The sequence below is a fragment of the Chiloscyllium plagiosum genome, chromosome 18 (assembly GCF_004010195.1).
Source record: "Chiloscyllium plagiosum isolate BGI_BamShark_2017 chromosome 18, ASM401019v2, whole genome shotgun sequence".
Lineage (NCBI taxonomy): Eukaryota > Metazoa > Chordata > Chondrichthyes > Orectolobiformes > Hemiscylliidae > Chiloscyllium > Chiloscyllium plagiosum.
In genome coordinates, this window is record NC_057727.1 from 25,541,599 (window position 1) to 25,568,842 (window position 27,244).

Genomic DNA, 27,244 nt, shown 5'->3' on the forward strand with positions numbered 1-27,244 from the left:
CCCCTTCCCATACTGGGTGTTTGTCATGGCTGGTGTTGTTAGCTTTTTCTCCCTTCTCTTCCTGCAGGATAATGATTGGGGCCAGTGGGCATCTTGTCTAAAATCATGGCTTACAGCTGCTGGGGCAAGATAGAAGAGCTGCTGGGTTTGTCTGGGTTGTGGGTTGAGAGTGATGGCTGTTTTTGTTCAGATGGAGCTCTGCTGCTCCCCTTCATTATTCTGCTGGCTGTGAGGTGAATGGGGGAATGTTTTACCTGGTCATAGCTGGTGTATTGCTCTTTGGGATCATGGGGAAAAGAATTAAGGCCTTGTGGTGAGAGGGTTGGATTGGTTGTAACTGGAATAGACCTTGGGTGGGGCCTGCAGTATGGTTAGGGTCAGGCAGCTGTGGTAGCAGGTGGCTTGGGGCTCTGTGGTCTTGTGTGTGGGGCTACCTGGTGCAGACATCTGGCAGCGAAGGTAGTCTGCAAATTGGAAGGCTGGGTCCTGGGAGCAGCTTGAAGTCTGAAAGCAGAAGAGATTGTACTGAAGTGGAGTCAGATCGATTATTCAAGGTCCTGCTCTTCAGCCTCTTTCCTCACTCCCTGTAGTTACTCCACAGGAGCTCATCCCTGTTCCTACCCAGGTCGCTGGTACCAATGTGCACCATGACCAACAAATGCTTTTGCACCGCAGTAAATAATGATAAAACATTCATAGGTTGTGGTACCAATGACCTAGGTAGGAAGAGGGATGAGGTCCTATGGAGTAACTACAGGGAGTTAGTAAAGAGTCTGAAGAGCAAGACGTTGATGGTAGTAATCTCTGGGTTACTATCAGTGCTACGTGCTAGTGAGGCAAGGAATAGAAAAATAGGAGAGATGAATGTTTGGCAAAGGAGCTAGTGCAGGGGGCAGGGTTTCAGGTTCTTGGATCATTGGAATCTCTACTGGGACAGGGGTGACCTGTACAAGATGCACTAGACTGGAGGGAAACCAATATCCTCACAGGGAGGTTCACTGGTGCTGCTCAGCAGGGTTTAAACTAGAATGGCAAGGGTCTGGGAACAAGAGCAGCAGGTAGAGCGATTATGGGGAAGGTTGATGTTAGGATCAGAAAGTTAGAAAGAAAGGATATGCAAACACAGGTAACATGGTGGCACTAATGGATTGAAGTGTGTTTATTTCAACACAAGGAGTATTTATAGGTAAGGCAGATGAGCTTAGAGCCTGGATCATGACATGGGACTATACTGTTGTGGCCATTAGAGAGACTTGGTTGAGAGAGGACAGAACTGTCTGCTCAATGTTCCAGGGCTTCATTGTTTTAGGTGAGGCAGAGAGGAAATTAAAAGAGATGGAGGAGTTGCATTATTAAGCAAGGAGAATGTCTGCCTCATCTACACTCTGAGGATGTAACTGGAGGGTTCATCCATTGAGGCAATATGGGTTGAGCTCAAAAATAAGATGGGTGCAATCATTCTGACAGGATTATACTGTAGGCCCCCCCAATGTCCAGTGAGACAATAAGGAACAAGCATGTAGGTAGATTATGGAAAAATGCAATAAAAACAGAGTTGTCATAGAGGCTGACTTTAACGTCCCAATATTGACTGGGCAGAATTTGTTAAATGCGTTCAAGACAGTTTCTTGAAACGGTATGTGGATAATCCAACTATTGGACTATCTTATTGGCTAATGAGCCTGGCCAGGTGACTGACCTTAAAGTGGGAGAACATTTTGGAAACAATGATCACAATTCTTTCATGGTTTAAGATAGCAATGAACAAGAAAACGTCAGGACCTTGTGGGAAGGTACTAAATTGGAAGACAATTCACATACAATTCAAATACAATTCACATCAGTATTAGGCAGGAGCTCGGGAATGTTAATTGGGAGGAGCTGTTATTAGGCAGGTCTACATTTGACATGTGGTAATTATTTAATGATCTGCTGATGAGCGTTCAAGACCGGCAAGTTCCAGTAAGGAGGAAGGATAAGGATGGCATGGTAAGGGACCCTTGGATAATGAGGGAGTGAATTTAGTCAAAAGGGAAAAAGAAGCATATGTAAGGTTTAAGAAGCTAAATTCAGACAGGGCCCATGAGGAATATAAGGAAAGCAAGAACTTAAGCAAGGAATTGGGACAGCTAGAAGGGCCATGAAATGACCTTGACAAGTAACGTTAAAGGGAATCTCAAGGCATTTTACAGGTGCATTAAAAATAAGAGGATAACTAGGGAGCAGATAGGGCCCCTCGAGGGTAAAGGAGGGAATTTGAGCTTGGAGGCAGAGGATGTGGGTGAGTTCCTAAATAAGTACTTTGCATCAGTATTCACCAGGAGAAGGATATCAAAGATAGTGAGATTTATGTGAAGCATGCTAATATACTGGGGCATTTTGTGATCATGAAAGAAGTAGTGTTGGATCTTTTGAAAAGCAAGAAGGTAGGTAAGCCCCCAAGGCCCAATAGGTATCTACCTAGGTCATTGAGAGAGACAAAAGAGGAGACTACTAGGACCTTGACAAAGATCTTTGTATCCTCACTAGCCACTGGAGAGGTCCTGAAGGACCAGTGAGTAGCTAACATTATTCCTCTGTTCAAGAGTGGAAATAGGGATAATCCAGGAAACTATAGACTGATAAGTCTCACATCAGTTTTCTGAGGTTTAAGATATATGTACATTTGGAAAAGCGTGGCCTACTTAGGGATAGTCAGCATGGCTTTGTGCAGGGCAGGTCATGTCTCATTAACTTGTTTGAATTTTTCAAGGAGTTGATGAAGATGATCAATGAAGGTAGAGCTGTGGGTACAGTTTATATCGATTTCAGTAAGGCTTTTGATAACGTCCGTCATGGTAGGCTCATCCAGTAGATCAAGATGCATGGGATCCATGGAGACTTGGCTGCTTGGATTCAGAATTGGCTTTCCCGTTGTTATGAAGTTGAAGGCATGTACTGTATCTTTGAGAGAGAGAGTGAATGCTGTTCTGAACTGAAAGCTTGCAAGCACCTGTGTGTATGAGTAAATGGCAGTCCCAGAGTGTACTGGAAAATTGAAAATATTTAACATATGGCTGTGAAATGGGTACCTGAGTTTTAGTTGCTGTTTTGACAACAATTTGACTTTAACCAGTCAGCTTAAATTATGCCCAAACTAAAATGTAATTGAGTTTGAATTTATTGTTTTATCAACATCGAACCAGTGGGATGATCTGCTGTTTGGGATATAAAAATATGGACATTATGAAAATTGTCGACACAGGAACTGCTAACAACACAGATCCAAGAAATTAGGAAACACTCTCTATTAAAGGTACCTTTTATATAAAACATATTTGCAATAAAAAGAAAGAAGACAACCCAGGGAGATCTCCAGCTGGAAGAAGAAAGACATTGAAGATGATAGCGGCTGTGCGGTTTTGAAATTAAGTTGATTTAATTTTAATACATGTCTTATTGGAACGGCATATTGCTATAGAGTTAGGGGCAGATAATAAGCATTTAAGTAAAAGGGGGGCTTAGAGTTGTGAATAGCTGTTCAATGTTCACTTTTAGAGTTAAAAAATAAATTGATGTTATTTTCTTTAAAAGTAGAATTTGGGAGTTTTCTACCACTCATATTTTAACAGATCACAAGACGAGGTGAGCTTTTCTGGGTGCTTGGTTTAATTAACAGTAGAGTTCACTGCTGTGTTGTAAGACTATAGAAGACAAAAGGTAGTGATGGAAGGGTGTTTTTCAGGCTGGAGATTCGTGACTAGTTCTGTTCCACAGGAATCCATACTGGGACCTCTACTGTTTGTGATATATGTATAAACGACTTAGATGAAGATGTAGATGGGTGGGTGAGTAAGTTTGCAGACGATACAAAAATCGGTGGAGTTGTGGATAGTGTAGAAACTTGTCAACTGGTACAGTGGGATGCAGATCAATTGCAGATATGGGCAGAGAAATGGCCGATGGCATTTAATATGTGTAAGTGTGAGGTGCTGCAACTTTGTAGATCAAATGTTAAAAAAAAGTATACAGATAATGGCGGGACTGTGAACAGCATTGATGTACAGAAGGATTTTGGGGTTCAAGTCCAAAGCTCCCTGAAAGTGGTCACACAAGTAAATAGGGTGGTAATGTTAGGTTCTTTTTCTTGAGCTTCTTACACACTTGATGCAACTGCAATACGCCAACTTCTGTGAACAACCAAACTTGATTAAGCAAGTACAAGCTGTGGAGGAACTCTTAACACTCTTCGCAATGCATGTGAAGGCATGTCAAGGGATCTCCCTGAACCAAGGAGCAGTCCTTCCATTCTCCAACATCTTTACATCACAGTCAGTAATGCCCACAAGACAACTCCCAGCCACTCCCCCACAGTCACATGCCACTCAAGACATAATGTAGTGATCACATCACCTCCAGGAACAATGTAATGTAAATCATCCCTTAATGGCCAGATCTTTTGTGAGTTGTTTTTAAACTTTGGGGAGTAGTCAGAATTTTAATTGCAATGTTCTTATTGAATAACTAGGAAATGGCCATGCAAATGTCTCTGAATGGCAAGGAATGGGAATGTACAGAGGCATCCCACCCTAAGACGGATACTACCATACAACCCTAGCCTTGGCACATCCAATTTCCTGCAGGTCAGCAGAGTAAATTAACCCTTTAATATCTCAGTCAAGAAGGCGTATGGATGCTTGCCTTTATGGTTGGTGAATTGAGTACAAGAGTCAGGATGTCACATCGCAGCTTTGTAAGATTAGGCCACACTTCGAATATTGCATTCAATTCTGGTCACTACATTACAGGAAGGATGTGGAGGCCTTGGAGAGAGTGCAGAAGAGGTTTACCATGATGCTGCCTGGATTGGAGGGAATGAGCTTTAAGGACAGGCTAGAAAAACTCTGGTTGTTTCCTCTTGAGTGGCAGAGGCTGAGGGGAGACTTAATAGAAAGCTATAAAATTATGAGATGCATAGATAGGGTTGATGGTCAGAATCTTTTTCCTAGAGTTGAAGTGTCTAATACAAGGAGGTATGCATCTAAGGTGAGAGGGGGAATTTCAAAGTAGATGTCAGGGCAAGTATTTAACACTGAAATGCACTGCCTGGGGTGGTAGTGGAGGGAGATACGATTGGCATATTTCAGGGACTTGTAGATAAGCAGAGGAATATGCAAGAATGGAGGGATATGGACCAAGAGCAGGCAGAAGGGATTAGTTTAATTTGGTATTATGTTTAGCACAACATTATGGGTTGAAGGGCTTGTTTTTGTGCTGTAATGTTCTATGATTCTCTCCAGGGTCAATGAGATTTCTGGCCCCAGAAACTTGCTGACCTTAAAGCCAAATAGGCTATTCATAGAAATATTAAATGTGGATCCTTTGTTGAGGAGGACATCATCACAACTCACAGTGAGACTTCCAGTAGCAAGAAACTTTAAAAAATTGTATCAATGGACTTATGGGATTTAGCTAATCTACAATAATATATAATAAAGAGAAAAGCGTGATGTGGTACATGTATGGAATGAGCTACCAGAGGAAGTGGTGGTAGCTGGTACAATGGCAACATTTAAAAGGCATCTGAATGGATATATGAATAGTAATGGTTTAGATGGATATGGGCTAAGTGCTGGCAAATAGGACTAGATTAATTTAGGATATCTGGTCGGCATTGACGAGTTGGACTGAAGGGTCTCTTTCTGTGCTATACAGCCCTATGACTATAATAGTGGGTGAGATAATGGCGATGTAGAGAGGGATTGAAATGGGAGGTCTGGCTGAATTCTTAACTGACAGTGGCTGTGTTGGGTGGTAGACTTTTCCAATTATAAGTTTAGGAGTGTGTGTGAAAATGTGAATGTTATGGTAATAAATTTAGTAGCAGAGAGTTCACTTCAGTAATTGTGTGTGGAAGAAATCCCACAGTAAAAGTTGGGATACTTTGTGACATCCTAGTAGGCCAGCCAAGTTGTAAAATGCTTTGGCAGTCCATGTGAAGAACGTGCTGCAGATAATTTGGGGGCTATGGTCCATATCAATTGAGTTTTAGTGAGAAATCCAAACAGTCTTTTGGTAATGAATAATCATTCCCTGGTTTGGAGAGGACAAAGTTAGATCCACTTCTTTTGAGCGCTTGAGTGCCCTACATGCCGGGCAAAGGCTGTGTTTCAGGAAATTCAGCAAGCCTTGTGGCATTATGTATGAGGCCATCAGAAATAAATTTTAATCCAGTCAATGTGGTCACAAAAGAAAAGATTAGAAAGAAGGAAAAGGTCCAGATAACATTATAGATAATGATGGGAAATCTGACATTTTATGTCCTTGAGGGTAATTGGCACTGATTGCACACTTTCAGAATCTGAAGAAGTCAGAAAAAGTACTGAGGCGCTATGCATTTCACATGCGCATACGTTGAACAATTAAACATCAGATTGTGACCGATTGAGGGGTTGACTGAATAGGGATAAAGTGATGCAAAGATGCAGGACACGGCAATTTTCCCACGAGGATAACACCAGAGGTTGGCACCACAGTAATAAAAATGCAAAAAAAGGGCCAGTGGATGGAAGAATGCCGCCATTCTAGGGAGAGGGAAACAGCATTGCAAAATATAACGATTGGCTAGATGTGCGAGTTGAGAGACCAGTGATCCATGGATTGTCAAAATTAAGAAAGGATGAGGAAGGCTAAAATAAAAATGCACTTTGATTTTGAGTTATTATTGTACCGAGACACAGTGAAAAGTATTATTTTGTGTGCTAACAAGACAAACCATACCTTACATAAATACATGAGGGTAATAGAACAGAATGAAGAATATACTGTTAGAGCTACAGGGAAGGTGCAGAATAAGATCAACTCTAATATGAGAGGTCCATTGATAAGTCTGATAATAGTCGGGAAGAAGCTGTTTTTTTTAAAATCTGTTGGTCCGTGATTTCAAGCTTCGGTATCTTCTGCCCTATGGAAGAGGGTGAGGAGAGTATAACAAGGGAGGGAGGGGTCTTTCCTGAGGCAGTGAAACTCTGAAATTATACCTGGAATTGAGTATAGCCCTCAGAAAAGATTGCAACTTGTAAAATGAATTCTGATCATAGGATGGGAGATCTTGTAAGAACTCAGAACGAGATAGGGTGAATAGAGGCCCAGGTTGGCAAGAATAAGGACTACGGAACAAGCTGGAAAAAAGAAGAAGCACTTATGATTGAGAACTGAGTACAGTGTTAAAAGGTACTATGGATGATGAGGCTGAGACCAAATAAAACATTTAAAGAAATTAAATTCAAAGAAATATACTCTGTAGTTTCCAGCCTTTGGTGATCCAGAAGATATATAGTTAGTCATTTTTTTTGTGATGGTTTACATGCATTCTGAGCATGGCTGGTTTCATTTTTTTTCAGTGGGAAATAATAATGTCCATTGGGAAGCCATGAAAATAAAACGGCTATTGAAAGGCTGCTGAAACACTGGCACTATTTTGAAAACAATAGATAGCAAGGTGTACATGTCTAATATTCTGAAAGAAACGTTATTCTAGAGGAATACGAAAAATATTTGCACATCGTATAGTATATGAATAGTTGTTCTTTTTTTTGGACAATGTTTATTTGACAAAACATGTTGAGATTCTACATTTTCTAGTGTGAAGGAAACATTAGAAAGAAAAAAATTCTATATTAAAACAGATTGACATGTCACAACTTGTCAGACCAAGTTGAGGTTAAAAGCGTGAATAATTATTACTAATATTTGTAATAAGACTGTGTTCCAACTAGTTGTATAGTATGAATTAGCTTGTTTTTTTCTTTGGTGTGCAATAAATTGTGATGTTCATTTGTTTAAAGTACATCGGCAGCATCTTTGAATATGTTTAATGCCTGACAATATGGCAACCAAATTACAGAAATAAAATTTATGGTTTATCAAATCAGGTTTCTCACTGGGATCTGACTTGTCCTGTACTGGCATCAGCTGAGATCATAACTGCGTATAGAAAGGAAGCACTTGTACACTCAGGGTTGAAGGAACTGTAAGACTGAGTCATCAAAAATGTTATCCAGAAGGGAAGGTATCATGGTTTCCTTCTCACTGACTGGCCTAGATTCAGATTGGAAGGCTGACCAGAAGAAAGGCCTGCAAGGAACTAGTCACTCAGCAGGAGTTAGTTGAAAAACTTTAATATATGACCCATTTTGTTAATTTCTTATAATACACAATGCACAACATGTGCTCAGTTCACTTGCCAAATGAACCCTTCATAAGATACCTATTTGTCAAAACCTATGAATACAATCTCAGGAACACCAAATTATAAAACAAAAGCAAATGCTGAACAATAGCCTCAAAAAAGTGAAATTGTAAAACTTAAAGAACAACTTAAGCATCCTTGAATAAAAATCTATGGCAATGATTGCTGTTTCAGAGTGACTGAATAAAGTAAAACTGTATTTTTATTCTGGAAGAATCTGGGATCATTACCAATGTTATGGAATCAGTTGTACTAATTATCCCTATTTTCTGTGAGAATAAAAGCCCATACCTCTTGCCTATAATACAAAAGCAAACTTGTGATTTGCTGATCATCCTACGCAGTATTTCATTTTTTTGTAGCGCAGGATGTGCTTCTTTATTAATAGAGTTGATTTTAGAAATTTCTAAAAGGGAAATTTGAAAGCTGAATTTTCTAAGGCGTGCATTTTCTACATTTTGGTGTCTACCATGATTCTGACTGTGAAACCAGATTGGAAATTTACAGGTTCTTAAATATTAAATAAAAATCCTTGGCAATTTTTTTTCCTGTTAACTCTTCTATAAGGGAGAATCTAAATTTGCCCAAGTTTAGGTCATTTAGGGCCTCCTCTTCCCCATTCAATCAAAGATATCCAACCTTGGTTGTTTTCAAAGCTGCTGTAAAAGGTTTATTTATAGAATAAGAATATTTCCAACAGCACATTCACTAAATGTTGCTGTTCTAATATGTATCCTTGCAGCCATTTCTGTCCTAGTACAGCTGTAAAGGTGACCAGCAGCTCTTTAAGAATTGCTGACAACCTTTTGAACCGAGTGTTCTTCGAGTGCCACTGAATTATTTAAGTGAGCTGAGCTTTCCCTTTTGTGCAATCAACTCTCTGCACTGCGGGTTTGTGTAATGTTCACGATCTATTACTAGCATCCTGGTATTAACCTGTGCTCAGTACCTGGTTCACTGTTTATGTGCAGCAACATTAATCCTGTGCTGGTTCTCAGTTCTCCATTGATAATTTATTTTTGAATTGTGAACATGTATTCAACCATTTCCATGAGACTTGTATACAGTTGAACACAATTAAACATACTAGGTTGAATTTTGTTGATGTGCAGTCGATGGAATGAGTACAAATTATGTCCAAAACATGTTTTTCCTCCCCTCGAGTTTGCACTCAAGTTGATTTGTGTGTCATCTGATGAAAAATCTGCTATGCAATCAGGCAGCATTTTTAAGTGTTTCTTTTAAGTTCTATTTCAGAATAGTAACTTACAACACAGCTAAAACCAGATTAAATGCAAGACAGTGAGGTTTAGAGAAAACAGTTTGAATGTGGGAGGTAGAATGACAGCAGACTCAGTGGGCCAAATGGCCTCCTTCTGTGCTGTAATATTCTATGATCCTTCACTAGCTAATCTAATATGTTTCTATCTTCTATAATGTTCTCCTGGGATGAAACGTGCCCAAGATTTATTTTGCTTTACAACAGAATTGAACTTGGGTAGTTTATACCGCTTATATATGAGGACATTTAGAAAGATGATGTAGTTTCTCTAAACTCAAGCTGCTTCTGTAAAGGTGTTTTTTTTCTAAATAAGCATAATGCACAATGATATATATACCAATTTTTACATATATATATAAATACCTCAAAAATATTGCGATGTTCAGGTGGATTAGTTTAGCCACAAGGTATTGCCAGCTTACATTCTGTGATACACCTATTGTTCTGTACATATGTAAAGATTACTCTCCTACAATCTGAAATGGAGCATAGCATGTTAACTCAAGCAATGTACAAATCACAGTTTGTTATGTTACAGCTCCATCATGTGGTCATGTTTTTCCTAAATTACTAAATACTGCCTGTCGTTGCTTCTTATGGATGTTTTGCTGAGTGTTGATTAGGATTGAATAACATGACAAAGATGGTTGGTGAAAGGGAAGTTTATTGCTATGTCACATTTTAAATGTATAAAAAAACGAAGATCAAATTGAGTCTGGGGCATTGGTTTCTTTGTCTTAACTTAATGTCAAATTGAAGTCTGAATGTCTCAATGTATTTTACTGCTGACATTGTGGAAAGTGTATTAAGAACAAAATTGCAAGCATCGTTCATGGAACTTAGCATATTTTCGAAAAATAAGATGAAAGAAATCTCAAATCATTTACTTATTTAGGTTATATCTATGCTGATGTTTCTAGAACTGCAGATTTATGCTTTGCTTAGAATTTATTATAGTTTAAAGCAATTCTTACTGTGTTTGTGAAGAAGAATTTAAAATTGCAAGGTTTGATGAAATGTTCTCATTAGAAAATAAATCTGTTTTTAACATTAATTCCTCAAAACCATAGGAGGGGAGAGCAAAGAATGATCAGGTCTTAATTCAGATCAGTTTACATTAATACACAGGGGTTTAAGTTGTCTATGACTGCAGTAGAGAAGGGGATGAAATGCAGGCAAATGCTTGAGGTGCCCTTGTTGTCTTGGCTTTGTCAGATGTTTGTGTGATTTTGTTGTGGCATCTATATCCTACCAGTGGGATGTGATTAATGAGTATTGCAAAATACCTTTACACAGCACTTTATACTGTGGTAAACACAACGAGGACAGAATTTAAGTAAGCAGTTTACTATAGTGGAAGCAATAAAGTTTTATTATGTAATAGTGCACAGATAAAATGCACACCATGCCATTAAATGGATTAGGGGGATAGACTCTCTAGGCATTAGAGGACAAGGGAAACTAATTAATTTCTGACTCCATATTCTCTTCATCACAAAGGACGTATAATTCTAGCTGCCTTGTCTACTTTCTTTTCTGCTCAATCGACCATAAGAAATAGGAGCAGCAATTGGCTTTAATGTTCCTTGAGCCTGCTGTAATATTCAGTAAGATCATGGCTGATCTTCCACCTCAAATCCACTTTCCTGCCTTATCCTGTATCCCTTAATTCCTTAAGTATGCAAGAATCCTTCACTCTATCTTGAACAAGCTCAACAGCTGAACATCCACAAGAATACTTGGTCAGACTCCTGCTGATTCATGCATCCATTTCTTGCTAATCTTCAGACTTGTCTATTTCAAAACTGCCCTGGAGCCAGATTCCCATGCTCCATATGCTATAAAAGACAGTTATTCATTTCTTCTGGCTGTGTCATTTCTTATACCAAGTTTGACTCATTTATTGTACCTGTCTTTGTTGATCTTTATTGGTTCACAGTCTCCTAATGTCAGCCATTTAGTATTTACATTTTTTAAAGATACCCATAGGTTCCCCTCTTCCTTGCTGTACACTCTACACTCCTATTTTCAGCTTTCTCTATTTGGCATTAATTTCCCTAATCATGTGAACAATTTAGGATGCCCCTAAATTTCTTTGCTGTTCGACTTCTTCAACCTTTAGAAGAATGTTGTGGGCAAACACACACAGTTCTGCCCAAGACTTGTGTTTCTTCGTTATGGGTTACATGTATAATCTCTATTACCTAGCATCCTTTATGTTTCTTGTAGTGTCACTGTACTCTTTAGAACTGTTCTACCTGGGCCATGTAGTTTTATCGCTATAGATTGTAACTTCTGTTTCCTCACCCATAGTAAATAATGACAACAAGTTGCAGTGACAACTTGCTCCTGTATCAGACATAAAATTAATAGAATCTCTTTAGGTCAGTGGACATTCTGTCAAATTCTAATTGATTAGATCACGAGATTCCTGTCGCAATATGTTGAGTATATCTTCTAATGTTGGTGGGTCTGTTGCATTAACATTTCTTTGAGTGGTCGTTTTCTGCTCTGTAACTGTGTCCTAGGCCTGGAGGTTGCCTGTAGTTTTCCAGATACAGCATTTAAAGAAAAATAACTGGATACTACCTGCTTGTGAGGATCCCCTGTTTCAAAGAGCTGACACTGACTCTTTGTATCAGCTTTATGGCCTATTTGGCTTGCCAAGTGCATCTTAAGGTTTTTATACCTTTATGGATTTTGTTGGTCAACTGTGATAAGTTTATAATTCAGCTCTCCCAATTTATCTATGATGCTTCATGCTTTTCTGCTTCCAGCATATCTGAATAGCTTTCTTCAAGATCAAATCTCATTTGGCCTGTAAAGAATCTAACAAGACTCATCAGTCTCAACAACAGTTCTGTTTGTTATAAATTCTGATTGCAAAGCTCCATTGTCAAAGTTTTCCACTAACCTATACAGACCATCAGAATTCTTGTACAAACTGAAGAAGAGTCACTGGACCTGAAATGCTAACTCCACTTTATTTCCACAGATGCTGCCAGCAATTTCTGTTTTTGTTTCTGACTTCCAACATCCGCAGTTCTTTGGCTTTTTTTTAGTATATTTGCTTGTCTGGCCTGTGTTTTAGTATTTAAATAATTCTGTCTTTTAAAAACCTTTCTCCAAGAAGTCAGTCATGTTTGGCCCTTTTTTGAACTTAAATCTGCAAGACAATTTTATTTCTTTTGCTATTTCTCCCTAATGTGGTTATGCATTATTCTTAGTCTAATGCTTTTTTAATTCTACAGTATTTCAATGCTGCTTTAATCTCTTTCCCAGGTTGATTTTTTAATTCTTACTTCATTATTTCAATGCTGTTTTATTTTCCTTGTCTTACAACTTCTGTAATATAGCAAAGCTATTTCTCAATACCACTTGATGTTTCCCAGGATTTTCACAGTTAAAGTGCAGATTTCCTGACTTCTGTGGCCAAAATAGAGGTTCACCATGTTCTGCATGCAAAGGTTTTACACTTATTTCGTGAGCAAAATGGATGATTTTTACAGCTTTCACAGTCTTGTAAACAATGTCTATCCTTCTGCACAACTTTTCCACATAAAGCCAAGTGCCCTGGGGTCTTACGAAATTCTTTCCACCTGAACCAAGTTTTAAATTTTGGATCTACTGCACCTTCTTAGTCTTCTCACTGTCTTCCTCTGTTAAACTATGTTTAAACTGGTAAATTGCTCCTTTGTGTCCTTAATTCTGGCCATCGCCAAACTACCTCACTGTTGGCTGCATTTATGACTGCATGGCTCACCACTTCGCTCAGAGAATGAGGCAAAGAGTGAGGTGGTGGCTGAGGCATTGAGGGCTCTTTGAAAATGCATCTCTGAGACAACAGTTTTCTCATTAATTTCAGGAGCACCCCTTGCATCGATGTTTTAACAAAACCAACACTGACAAGTCAATTCTGTCAGACTATAATGTCCTCGGATTTCAGTGAGTTAATGTTGAATGGTTTCCACGTGTGTGTGATTCCTGCACCACCTAGTCATGGTCTTGAGAATAAATACAGCCATACTGTTTAAGTCCAGTTTTTCCCTTGTTGATCTTTCCACGAATTTATCTTCAGTTTGTTTGACTGTTCCGCTGCTGTGGCTGCCAACCATATGTATGAAGAATTCTTAATGGCGTGAAAGCTTCAAAGCTGCAAATGTCCAGTTTGCTCCTGGGTTTTTTTTGGAATGCTCATTGTTACATTGTGGTAGGAAGCAGTGATGCCAACTGCTAGCAATTTTGTTGTATGTGCTGTGATGCCAGCCATTACTGGTTTGGGTAGTTTGTTGCCACCGTCTTTCCTTAACTGAGTGGAATGTGCAGTAGGTCAACATCACTGAAACAGATTAAGAGTGGACCTGAATGACAAAGGTAGTGGTTGTGGGAGATAAAAATTGGCCGCAGAGAACCCGTTCAACACTTTTCTACCTGTTACAGCCAAAATGGCGTAATTGGAAAATAGATTGGTGGTTGGTCAGTATTTCTTCAGTGTCTTTTCTGATTGGCCAAATGATTTAAATAAGGATACATTATTAGAGCTGAAGGGTATTCATTGTCCGAATTAATGGATTAAGTAGAATAGAATGGCTGAGTAAGTGATGTGTTGCACCTGTAGTACGTGACCACTGGTGGACACCTATGCAATCTACATCTGCAGCAATTGTTGACTGCTTACTGAACTTCAACACAGTTGGTGAGCTCATTTTCAAGCTATGGACTCTGTGACAGATTGAGGTGGATGGTGTGGGGTGGGGAGTTATTTGGACACTGCTTGAGGAGGCAGTTATATCTTAAGAGTAATTACATGAAATTTGGTTGATGGTAAGTTAAGGAAATGGAAGGTGTGAGCCATGATACAAGTGTTAACATCTAGAATATAGCGTTGGAGGAGCCTGAGCCAGTGCTCTTACCCAATGTGTTTGATGTTCTGGTATGACTAAGTAACTAATGAAGTGCCACAAGGATCAATTCTTGGAGGATGGGTAAAGTGTAATGTATCCCAATTTGCTGATGAGGACTTGGGAAGTCTGCACGTGGATATACATAGGTTGAGTGGGCAAAAATTTGGCAAATGGGATTTAGTGTAGGAAAGTGTGAGGTCATGTTTTGATCAGAAGAATCAAAAGGCAAATATTATCTAAATGGCAAGACTACAGCTCAGATGTTCTCTACCCCAGAGATTTGTTGAGACTAAATGACTGCAAGTTTAAAAGAAGAGATAGATAGACATTTGAAATTTCGGAGTTGAGAGCTGTGATGAGCTCACATACAAAAAAAGTTAATGTCTCGGGAAGATTCGCGATGATCTTAGAAATGCTGGGACAGGATTGAGGGGCTGAATGGCCTATGTCTGCTGCTGTGGTCTAATGGAAGGTTTAGATCTCATCTAAACCCAGTATCCCCCTTCATGATTATGATGTCCACTCAACTGATGATGCCCTGCCAACCAATATTCTGCTCCTGCCCACTGTTTGACCCTTTTTTTCTCCCTGACCACCACCACTGCCTGTTAAACCAGGCATGGTTAAATTTGGCCCAACACTTTTGCTAAAGTTTTCGGGATATTGTAGTTATGTTAAGTGTACTGTACTTGCAAATGCAATTTGGTGTTGCCTGCTTATGTTTATACATAAAATACAGTGCAGCCAAGTAATGGCTTTATTGACAGTCATAACATTAGGATATCCAAGCAGTGCTGTAAAAGCACAATACTTACTCCAATTAAATGTAATTATAAAACAGTAGGCTAAAAACAGCTATTGCCTCTAAATGCTTCAACAAATAAGAATTCAACCACTGTACTCTATGCCTTGCATGTACTTCACCATTAAGCTGGCAAAAAAAAACTTATTCAGCAATGTTTTTATGAGTTCTGAAAAGAACAATTTTCTCTTTAAAATACTCATTCATCTTTTCACTTAGGGGAATGGACATGAGAGAGATTTTATGGATGACAACAGAGTCTATATTATGGATGTTTTTAATAGATACATCTACCCAGGCGATGGATTTGCAAAGCGTAAGTCAAGTTACTGCTGTTAAATTTTGAATGTAATTAGTGTTGCATACAGTTTTATATGCAATGAACTTCTACTGGTGTAACAAGATATAGAAATAAATTGAATGGACCTTTTGGAAATTGATCTGGGATGTGTGACTTATGAATGATTGCTATGGCATGGAATTTAAAACAATGAATTATTTGCATATTTCACATAACTACTTAGATTCTGGTGGAACTATGCATTGAGAAGGCATATGAAAAATGTCAAAGTTATCTCCCTTCTGTTCTGAAATCCTATAAAATATGTGCAGTACTTAAATATTTTATCAGCTGTTACTATAAACATATCAGTTCAACTATGGAGCCTGCTTGTTTTTTTGGATTTAGGGCAATGTATTACATAGGTTACTGTTAGAGGAAATATTTAGGACAAATTGGGTCAAATGCCATGTGCTGAGAGCAAACTTCCTCACTGAGCCTTGTCCTGTCTAATACTAAATATTGGGTCATGAGTTTATTGTTTCACAGCAACCTTTCCTTCCCAGTTGGTGGCTTGGTTTTCCTTCTAAGTCAAAGTATATGTGACATGTGTTGTAGTCTGAGACTTCACATGGTCTCGTATTCTCTGATCTGAATGTAATGATGATTCTTGGAGCAGGCCAACATGGCGGTGAGGTGAGTTAATTATCAGGGAGCTGAGATAAGAAGGTGAGTTCAGACTGAAAATCAATCATTTATGTGGCAGTGGCATGTTGGCCCTCCCTTTCCTTCCCACACTTTTAAAAAGTTTAAAACATAAAGTGGCTGCCCACTCATATTACCTGCCTTTCCATGCGCTGTACTATGGATGAGGGAAGGGTAATCTTGAGCTTTCAGCAAGCTCCTTTGACTGTTAATTATTTATTTAAATATGACAGGCATGTGGATGCGAAAATGGTAGTCTGGACAACCTGCCACACTCCCCTCCCCCAACTGCACCACATTCCTGAAGTTCTTACTGAAGGTCACAACAATTTCCCAACCTCGAAATGAGGTCCCAGTGGATGAAAGTGTGTCTAGAATCTGTGCAGCAAATTTGACAGGAATGTAGGTAAGCTCAGGGAAGAGATGATGCTTTCATACAGATTGATTGGGGTCCAGGGTGATGCAGAGGTTAAAGAAGATTTGAAGGAAGGCACACAGTGATGTCGGGAGGGTCAAGGCTGATGAGAACAACTAGGATGATGGGGAAAGGTGCAAGGTCACTGGTTGCCACTCAAGGTCGTTTACAGATTTTATTGGCCAAGTCTATAAACTTAGTTGCAGCTGTCATGAGTGCAGATCCAATGTAGGGCGGGAGAAGTAGAAAACTACATGGCTCAGAATGAAACCAATGGACACACAGATTCTCCTATTGTATCACTGACTGCACATAGTTCACTTGATGGGTAACCAGTGGATCACCCACACCCGATATTCCTATAACCTTAGCAGCAGTAGGAGCAAAGTACCAGAGGGCAGGCTGATCAGGATACCATCATGTGAGTTGAGCATCAGCGATAAAAGTTACAGGCCCATCAGTACATTTTCAGGGCACTGACAAACTTCCTCAAGATATCAGAGAGGGGAAGTCACAGTTTGTCCTGTGGAAAGCTGTCTGTTTTCCCTGGAGCATTAGAGGCTGAAGGGTGACATTATAGAGGTTTATAAAATTATGAAGGGCATGAATAGGGTAAATAGACAAGGTCTTTTCCCTGGGGTAGAAGAATCCAGAACTAGAGGGCTTAAATTTAGGGTGAGAGGGGAAAGATTTACAAGGGACCTAAAGGGCAACTTTTTTCATGCAGAGGGTGGTACGTATATGGAATGAGCTGCCAGAGGAAGTGGTGGAGGTTGGTAGAATTCCAACATCTAAAAGGCAAATGGATGGGTATATATTTAGGAAGGGTTTCGAGGGATATGGGCCAAGTGCCAGCAAATGGGACTGAATTAGTTTAGGATATCTGGTTGGCATGCATGAGTTGGACCAAAGGGTCTGTTGCCGTGCTGTTCATCTCTATGATTCTGTGTCAGATCCTGCAGCAAGACCTGCAGCTATAGATTGGCGGAAACTGCATGTCAGTTGCCCTCTGTGATGGCAGGTGCCCCATTTTTGGCACTGGCTACTTCCAAGGCTCTACAGGCAGCCTATGAAGTACATTTTTCTGCATATTAAAGAAGTGATTATTGCCACCTTGTGTCATGTTTACCACAGATGAAAAAGCAGGGCTGTCAGATTTTGCAGTGCTGCTCATTATCCTACATTTCTCTGGTGTGCAAAGAGTAATTAACTATATTGATGTAGCTATTGGCTCTCTCTGATCAACCAGCAGCATTTGTGAACCACAGGGACTTCCCTCATGAAACATCCACTGGTCTGTATTCCAAGGTTAGCAAATCATGCAGGGTTATACTGATTTACCAGGGAGCTTTCCTGACTCATATCTTGTGGAACTTGCAACATCCCTAGCTTTTTCAGGCCTCTGCTCAGATTGATTGCTGGATCCTTGCTAATGAGAGCTATTCCCCTGGATTTATTAGCACCAGTGCACGGCATAATAGAACGACAATGCAGCCCCATCTCTACTAGAGCTATCATTCATGCTGAAAATGCCATTGACACTGCCTTAAGTCTGGAGAGACTGTATAGTATGCATTACACAAAGTGCACTGCACAATATGGCCATACCATTCCTGACATTCCTGATGAAGGGCTTATGCCCAAAATGTCGACTCTTCTGCATCTCAGGATGCTGCCTGACCTGCTGTGCTTTTCCAGGGCCACATTTTTTGACTTTGAGAGTTTAAAGACCATTGAACCTTTGTGCAAACAGGTTTGCCTCCTCAATGTCTACCAAGTCCTGTTGCATTCCTCCTCTGAAACTCCTGTGAGCTAATGTTGTCTTCTACCTTAACCTTGCTAAAAACACTGGTTATGGAGGACAGTTAACATACATCAGGCTGAGATCCCAGAACCTGTTCCATCATTATAGGTTCTTTGGCTTCATTTGTCCCTGTGGAACATAATCTCAGATAACTGTCTTGACACTGGAAACATTGCACATTCCTCATTTCCTATGGACTGACACATCACGTAGGACACAGACATGAACATTAATTATATTTAAAATTAACACACATTATCCATTTTATCCTACATAGTAAAGGAGTTGTCTAATATTCCCCTGCACCCTTCATTGAGTGCCAACCGTTATGCAGGCCAGGAAAGTTAAGTTCTGAGTAAGACAATGATGCACATAGGAATAAAACGAAAGCAATATAGTTGGCAATGTTTACATATTACAGTGAATCTTACATATACACCCATGCCACCTTTACTGTGCTCGTAAATTTAAGTTTTCTTTTTCTATCATTCTGTCTTGCAATATGTAGAGGTAAGCCTGTTGCCCCTGTGCTGGAGCAGAAGCGGACGCTTCCTGCCATACATCTGGGAGGCAATTGGGTATTTGACAGAGTGAATGAGGAGAGGCTGCTCACCCTGGGAGTGCCTTGTGGGAAAACCCCCAGGACTGTTCAGAAATGCTTTTCCTCCTTGCTCCTTGTGTCTAGATTGTGGGGACCAAGAAGAAAAGTAATTTTGTTCCACGAAAGCTGTAAGCACTGCATAATTCTTCACATGAGGATCCATAATGCCAATACCAGGCGTGAAGCATTGTGACTCTAATACATTGCTCATCCAACCTTCCTATTCGCACATGATTTCTTCGCAGCGAGTGCAAGCCAAGCTATTCACCTCGTACAACATCCCTTTTGTCCCTGGAATCAACCTGATGAACATCCTCTGAACTGTCTCCAGTGTCACCATATCCTTCCTCAAGTAAGGAGACCAAAACTGGACACAGTACTCTGGGTGGGGTCTTACCAACACCTTATAATTGTAACAACGCTCCTTTACTTTTATAATCCAGCTCCTTGGCAATACCATATATACTCTTGTATAGGTTGAATTTTGAAGACGGTTCCCTCAAGCTGAACTTAGGGGGTCAACTTATACACAAGGTATTGTTTTCGAGGGGATGAATATTTATCTACAAAGTAGGTAAAATGGGAAATTTACCTTCCTGGCAGTCCCCTGGTCCCTGGTTCTGGAATGTTCCCTGTATTATGTTCCCTGTATTAAACCGCAGGTAACTGAAACTGTGGAAACTGACTCAGTGGACACAGCAATTCTGAAAACCTGGCGCGGAGCGTGACTGCTGGAAGACACGGAACGGAGCAGGGTGGTCAGCAGACTGGAATGCCGGTGCTGAGCGCAACGGGCAAGCACAGTGACTCGTAAATGTCCTGTAACTGTGACGAACTCAGGTCGACTTATACATGAGATATATGGAAAATACAAGACTTTTTGACCAAAAGAAGGGACTTATACTTAAGAATGATCTATAAGTGAGTATATATGGTAAATATCAGGATCCCATCTCCCCTTATTATCTGCAGACCCACTTTCTGTGATTAAAGCACAAAGTTGCCCATATCCCTCTGCATTGACAGACTTTGAATCCATTTACCACTTAAATATGTTATGGACTAGGTCAGACCACTCAAAAACATTCTTAACCAGGCAGCCCCAGACCATAACTTTGCAATTTGTTTCGGCAAGTGTACAGTGAAAATTACCCGGAGTAAGATAGCTAAGTTGACTACTGGATTTTAAAACAGACAAACATTTATTCACAAAATGAGACAATGAAGCACAAAGAACAGAATGAAGAACCCCTACAGAACTCAACCAGTCCAGCTAGACTTAATTATACTGTTTGGAAATGCGCAACAATCCCAATAAGCAAACTCCCTTTTAAAAACCAGTATAAATAGAACACATGTTTATAGGTTGAAGTTGATAGGCAGAAAAGAGAGAGAGTTTCCAAACAGCTCCCGGTTGAATTGCCAACTAGTTCAAAACTGAACTAAAACCTCAGCTCAGTTCAGCGAGAGCTGACCACTCCCCTTTCATTATACAGGTCACTTCTAAAACACGACCACTTTGGCCTGAAGTCTCATCTGTTTACATATAAACAAAAGGCCTCTCAAAATGCTTTTCATCTCTGTACCAAACCAGGCTGATCGGAACCCGGCCCGGTTAGTTGTTCCTCTGAAAAAGATCAAGGACAGAGTCTCCTTGAGCCAAGGAACAGCTTTTAGGGGAAAAAAGGGACTAGCTTTGTGACAATTAATAATTTGTCCTTTTATTTTTCCAGCCAAAATGGACAAACTTTCACTTATCCACATTAAACTCCATCTACCAGATTCTGGCCCATTCTTGTATCCTGCCAATATCCATCTGTAAACTCTTTATCGCTTCATCACAGTCTGCTTTCCCACCCATTTCAGTATCATCTGCAAATTTTAAATTCAGTAGGAGACGAGCAGGAGACTGGATGAGCACAGTAAGTGAGGCAGCATCAGGAGGTGGAGAAGTCCGATGTTTCGGGTATAACCCTGGTTGCTGTGCTCTTCTAGCCTTCTGCTCGTCTACGCTGGATTCCAGCATCTGCAATTTTTTTTTGTCTCTAACTAAAAACTGTTACACTCTGTCTCTGCAGATCATTTTCAAATCATTCATGTAGATTGTCAATTTGAAATGAGAATTTTTTTTAATCACTCAATGCAAGGTGCAAGTTTTTTGTTACCAATGAATAGAAATACCATATTACTGCAGATTCATTGGTTGGTGCTAATCTACTGGAAAGGTTTGCCATCTTTAATTTGAAAGTGAAACTCAGTCATGTTCCAGTTGAGTATGTCTCCATTAGTTAGACAAATTCCAATTTGTACATGGGATAATTTTGTCTTTTGGAAGCTGCTGTCATGATATTGCATAGAGCTACCTCAAAGGCAAGGAGCTGGTTCCATACTATATTGGGTGAATTAATGTGTAATTGTCTGACAAAGTATATCTTGCTGAAATCTGAACTTCCAATTGAATTTATAAATGGTGGCGAAGAATACAAAAACTAAGTGTTTTGCTTAGCTTACACAAAACTGTTTGACTCCGATGTTCCAGAAACAGGAGAAGTACTAGGGCTTGATTTCTCCTCATGGCTCTGTTTATTGATAATCAATTATATACTCCTTTGATGAATGAGAAAAAAAACTGAAACAGAGCTATAACATAAAAAAAGGCGGAGACTCCTCATAGCAGAATTTTTTTGAGTGCTTCTTGTCAACATATGGAAACTTGAATTAATATAATTTTATAAGCACACCACCGACATTACATAAGATCAAATTCAATCACCTGTGAATTTCTATTTTGGTGAGGAATATTAACTCTCAAGAATAGTTGCCCATGAAGAATAAAAGAGAACATTTCCTTGGATCCAGAGTTAACAGATTCCTACTCTAAGCCTTTTGTAATTGGCAAAAGGGGCAGGAAAATCTTCGAGTAATAGACAAAACAGAATGTCACTGATGTAGGTTTTGTCTCTAGCAGATTGTTTATGTTGTCCCTTGTAAAGTAAGAAACTAGGTGTGGATATCATGGTATTGAAGAAACCAACAGACGTTTGTTACAGTTCAATAATATGTATAAATACTGCATTCACAGGCACATCAGTGCCTGTGTTCGCATTAAGTCATTTTGTTAAAGAGAACAATATGCTTCCATTGGTGTGTAATACTTTAAGTGATCTGAGTAAAGATAAATGATGCAACATTCACACCAGGAGGCAACATACTGTAAGGCACAAATAATTTCATGAGCATGTTTCGTAACGTTTACTGACTGTGAGCCATAACACAACATCCCCCTTTTCTCATAAAGATAAAAGTAATTATCCATGGGGCGGTACGGTGGCTCACTGTTCCCTCACAGCAATAGGGACCTGGGTTTGATTCCTGCCTCGGGTGACTGTCTATGTGGCATTTGCGTAGGTTTCCTCTGGGTGCTCCGGTTTTCTCCCACAGTCCAAAGATGTGCAGGTTAGGTGAATTGGCCATGCTAAATTGCCCATAGCATTCAGGGGTCTGTAGGTTAGATGCATTACTCAGGAGCAAATGTAGGGGAATGGGTCTGGGTGGGTTACCCTTCAGAGGGTTGGTGTGGACTTGTCGTGCTGAAGGGCCTGTTTCCACACTGTAAGAATTCTATACTTTCTATATCAAATAGATATACATAGTTGCATAAAAAGCCTACGTCATCAATTCTTAAAATAATGCATATAGTTAAAACAGAGTTTACAAATCTGCCATTTCAAAGTTCAGTGTCACTTTATGGAAGTCTGACAGCTCATCCTGATCTGTTGATTGTAAATTCATCTAGTGGACGATTGTTTTCAGTTGCAATTGTTGACAACTTTGTCACTCAACATAACCATATGATTGTTTCATTTATGCTCTTCTTTACTCCCTACTTAATGGTTAATTGGTATGCTCTATATTTGGTCCGAACTGGAGATGTTCCATTGCAATCAGTAGTAATTTAGTACTGATTTAGATCTGGGCTGGTTGCATATTCTAGAAACCACTTTATGATCTTTGATTTGATGGTGCATATCATAAGTTCTGCTGGCCAGTTTTAACATGGATAATGAGACAACAATGTGATATGGGTCAGTGTTTACTTAGCAGACGTCTTAAATTTGTTCATCAGTATCCTGCGGTCTGCTGTCTCTCACTATCTGTTCTGGGATACCAATTAAACTGTTCATCGTGTCGATAATGGATATAATGTTTGTGTTGCCATGTTATCAAACAATGTGAACTTTTAGAGAAGTGACCTTTCATAAGGATTGAGTCTACGTATGTGCTGTGAATGGGTCTCTGGATGCTTTCATCTAAGGAGGAGATGCAACATTGTGTGGGACGTACGTGCCCTCTAGTGCTATGTTGATACTTTTTTTTTAGAAAAATAAATTCAATTGATGTAACAGAAAGAAAGGAATAGAGAACTCAGAGACAGGTTTGTATAGCCTTTGGTTTTGATTGTACTTGTTACTTCAGCCTTTTTTACTTTAAATAAAAAATTCTTAGAAAATTACTGTCATTAAAAATCTGAGACTATAATCACAAAGAAACTAGTGTGTCTTTTGATTGATCATTACTCTATCTACAGATCTATATGGATATCTGTATTCTTGGAAGCTGATCCTGTTGATTGTCTAGAGTATTCGATGTTTGAATCTGCTGTCCAATTTGTCTTCAAGTAGTTTTCAACATCTGACACTGAGATCTTGGAAGACAACCATGCCGGTGGGCTTTGCCTCCAGCAGGATATTTTCAACTGGGTAGCAATGCTTGTATTATCCATTGTAATATAAGAAACTCGGTGTGGGTAACAGGCTGTTGAAGAATCTGACAGATATTCATTACAACTCAATAATACATACAGATATGAAATTCACAGTTACATCTCTTTCAGGGCTCACTTTAAGCTATTCAGTTACAAAGAGTGGTGTGCTCCCATCAGTATGTTGTGCTTCAAATGATATGAATTGAGATGGGCTAGGTGGTCTTTATAACATTAGGTCACATGATGTAATGCAGTACTGATATCATGACTAGGTCTCTTAAAGGTATACTGACTGTGAAGTAAAACAGTGCCTTTTTAAATGTGGTAGCCAATCCAATACTCTCTTTGTCACTGATTCTTCCGGTTGTTGCTTTAAATCTGTGTTATTTGCCTTTCCCTGCTTTTACTACTGGAAACCGTTTTTCCTTATTTACTGGATCAAAGATCATTGTGATTTTGAATGTTTATCTTAAGTAAGAGTGACTATATCCATGCTGTTAGTTCTATGTTAATTTTACTTTACCAAGGTCATTCATTCCTACTTGTAATGTTCAGGGTAGTTGCTATAAGTCCAATATTAATTTAATGTTCATTTAGAACTTAACACTAATCGGGCACATTGTGGATGATTAAGCCTTCTCCAATAAATTCGCAGTTGGACATTGGGGAAATCATACACTTGATTTACTGATTTATTCTATTTGAAATTTGTAGCCATTGATGTCTAATTGCAATTTTAATTTAGTTCTTCAGTCATGTCCATACTATGTAGTACTTTTCAATTAGTTCAATTTTCTTGCATGTAATAATTCATTTGAATTGGAGCATTTGAATCAGGGGCAAATTGAAATAATTCCACAGAGGCTGGTATCCAATCATTAAGTCACCCTTTATTTACATGTGGCAAGTCCTTGACACTGACCCAGTTCTAAGTGAACGGAACCGCTGACATACCTGTTTATCAGGGCTCCCTGATTGGACCAGATTAACAGTTCCAGTGAGGGAACTCCTTCTATGGGGTCCACCTGGCTGACCTCATTACAATCACTACACAAGTTATTTTTGTTCTGTTTGTCAGAATTATAAATGATCAGTTAAGATGAGCTTTCTTCATTGGATCTCCAGCTTTGTGAAATTGCCCTTTCACGTGATTCTCTGCTACGTGACTGAATATGCTGCAGGGATGAGGAGCTGCTAGTTTTGGCATTGTATCATCCACAATTGATTATCATTTTGCTGAGACATTTCGCAGCACACATTCAACAAGAGCTACCCTAGTGTAGTCCTCATTTGGACAATATCTGTGGGAGTTGGAATGCTTTTCACTCTCCAATGCTGGCAAAATATTGTGGATGACTTATTAAAAGAATGGAAGTGCTGACCCTTCTTGAATTTTCTTCAGTTTCTTTCAGCTTAGGAACTCTATATTACATTTTGCCACCTTGAGGTTTCACAAATTCAAATTTCTCGATGTCATTTGCATTTTTTTGATTTTTAGACTTTGTTAAATTAAATTTTCATTTTAAATGGTGAAATATTGGGTAAAATGACTGTGTGTCACCTGAATTTTCAGAGTTCGGACATTTCCTGGTTCCATGAATCTGGTTGGGAACGAGTGGTCTGTGAGTTGGATCCTTGTTCTGTGGTGATGAGGTTTCTTTGGGGTCGGTGATGCTAGTTTGGGTCCTCCTTCTAACTCCATGGCTTCTGCTATTCCGTTTGCTCCCCACCCATCATCAATGACTTTCTACTCATCCCAATAGTCCTTTATAGCCCCCAAGCCAATTTAATTCCACCTCACACCAACCACTCACTACCCTTTACCTTTATCCCCTCCATGCCAAATCACCTGGAACCAGTATAGACAGACTGGAAGACTGTGGACATAACCTGATACGTAGCTGATGACATCTTTAATTCATAAAAATAATTCAGACATTGAATTTTTTTTCAACTAATCTCTTAAGTCCTTAATCCCTTTCCTTATGTAGCAGGCATTTCACTTCAGTACTTGAAACAAGTATTTCATTTGAAGTTGTCAATCAAACTGTAACTTAACAGGGACACTGAGTAATAATGGTGGGTTGTAAAATCAGTCATGCAGCACAAATAATGATAGACTTATGTTGAGAAATAAAACAAAATAACACCACTTTAGAAAACGTGCCGAGTTTTTTAATTTATAAAGTTTCAAGTCCAACAGATTTAAATCTCCTGACAGATTTGGCAGTTCTAATGAGATTTACAATTAGAGTCTTACAGCATGGAAACAGACCCTTTGGTCCAACCAGTCAAGGCTGGTTTGGAAACTAGACTAGTCCTACCTGCCTAGGCTTGGTCCCTATTCCTCAACTTTTTCATATTCATGACATTTCTGCCTTTTTACAGCTATGTTGGTTTCTTGGCATCTTGGTATTTCTTTGGAAAGCTTTGACAATTCTTTGACGTCCCAATAAGTTTATGCTCACCCATTCATGGTTACCTTTACAATCCTATAAAAAGGATTACCTTTCCCAAAGGGAGGCTGACATTTTCCAAAGGTGTTTTGGAACCATGTTAGAGGGGGTGCTTATTACTCCAAAACTCATCCCTGACTATGCAAATAAATCCACAAGATATGGCTCTACTAGATCTAAACTGTACGCTTCAGACTTCAGACATCTACCTTGCCAATATTACGAATGGAAGCAGCTGCTGATTTGTTCAGGTAGCTGCCTCCAGGAAATGAGAAAGTGTAATTGACAAGCCCTGCCACCACCTACCATGTGAAATTGACAGAAGCTGGTTTCAGGGTGGAAGTTCTGACTGTGGATCTCTGGCATTTTCTTTCTCATGCAAAAATAAATTCAGGCCTCAAGTTTCGATATCTTCGACTATTATCCCTTGAATAGTGGAAAATGTAGCAGGAATAAGAGGAGGATCAAGAGTTTTTAACATTTCTATTTTGTATTTTCTGCTGAATTTTGTCCTTTTCTGCACTTCTGAATAAAGAGATTATTATTGAATTTCAAGTCAACTTAAACAGACAGCGCAAAACCTTTACATGTATAAAGTGGAATCCGATCTCTGCATTCAGTAGCAGGAGTTTAATCTGCATTACCTGAACACTATTTCAATGAAAATGAAAATCAGCTGATTTCTGGCAGTTCATAGAGAGTCATAGAGATGTACAGCATGGAAACAGACCCTTCGGTCCAACCCGTCTATGCCGACCAGATATACCAACCCAATCTAGTCTCACCTGCCAGCACCCGGCCCATATCCCTCCAAACCCTTCCTATTCATATATCCATCCAAATGCCTCTTAAATGTTGCAATTGTACCAGCCTCCACCACATCCTCTGGCAGCTCATTCCATACACGTACCACCCTCTGCGTGAAAAGGTTGCCCCTTAGGTCTCTTTTATATCTTTCCCCTCTCACCCTAAACCTATGCCCTCTAGTTCTGGACTCCCC

General features: G+C 39.5%; 1 protein-coding gene across 1 annotated transcript in view; it reads left to right on the forward strand.

The window, feature by feature from the left end:
* hdac11 (histone deacetylase 11) overlaps positions 1–27,244 on the forward strand; it is a 122,476-nt gene that overhangs the window by 76,475 nt on the left and 18,757 nt on the right. Inside the window, exon 10 of the mRNA XM_043707994.1 lies at positions 15,438–15,534. Coding sequence (XP_043563929.1) covers positions 15,438–15,534 — 97 coding nt within the window. The remainder of the gene's footprint in view (positions 1–15,437; positions 15,535–27,244) is intronic.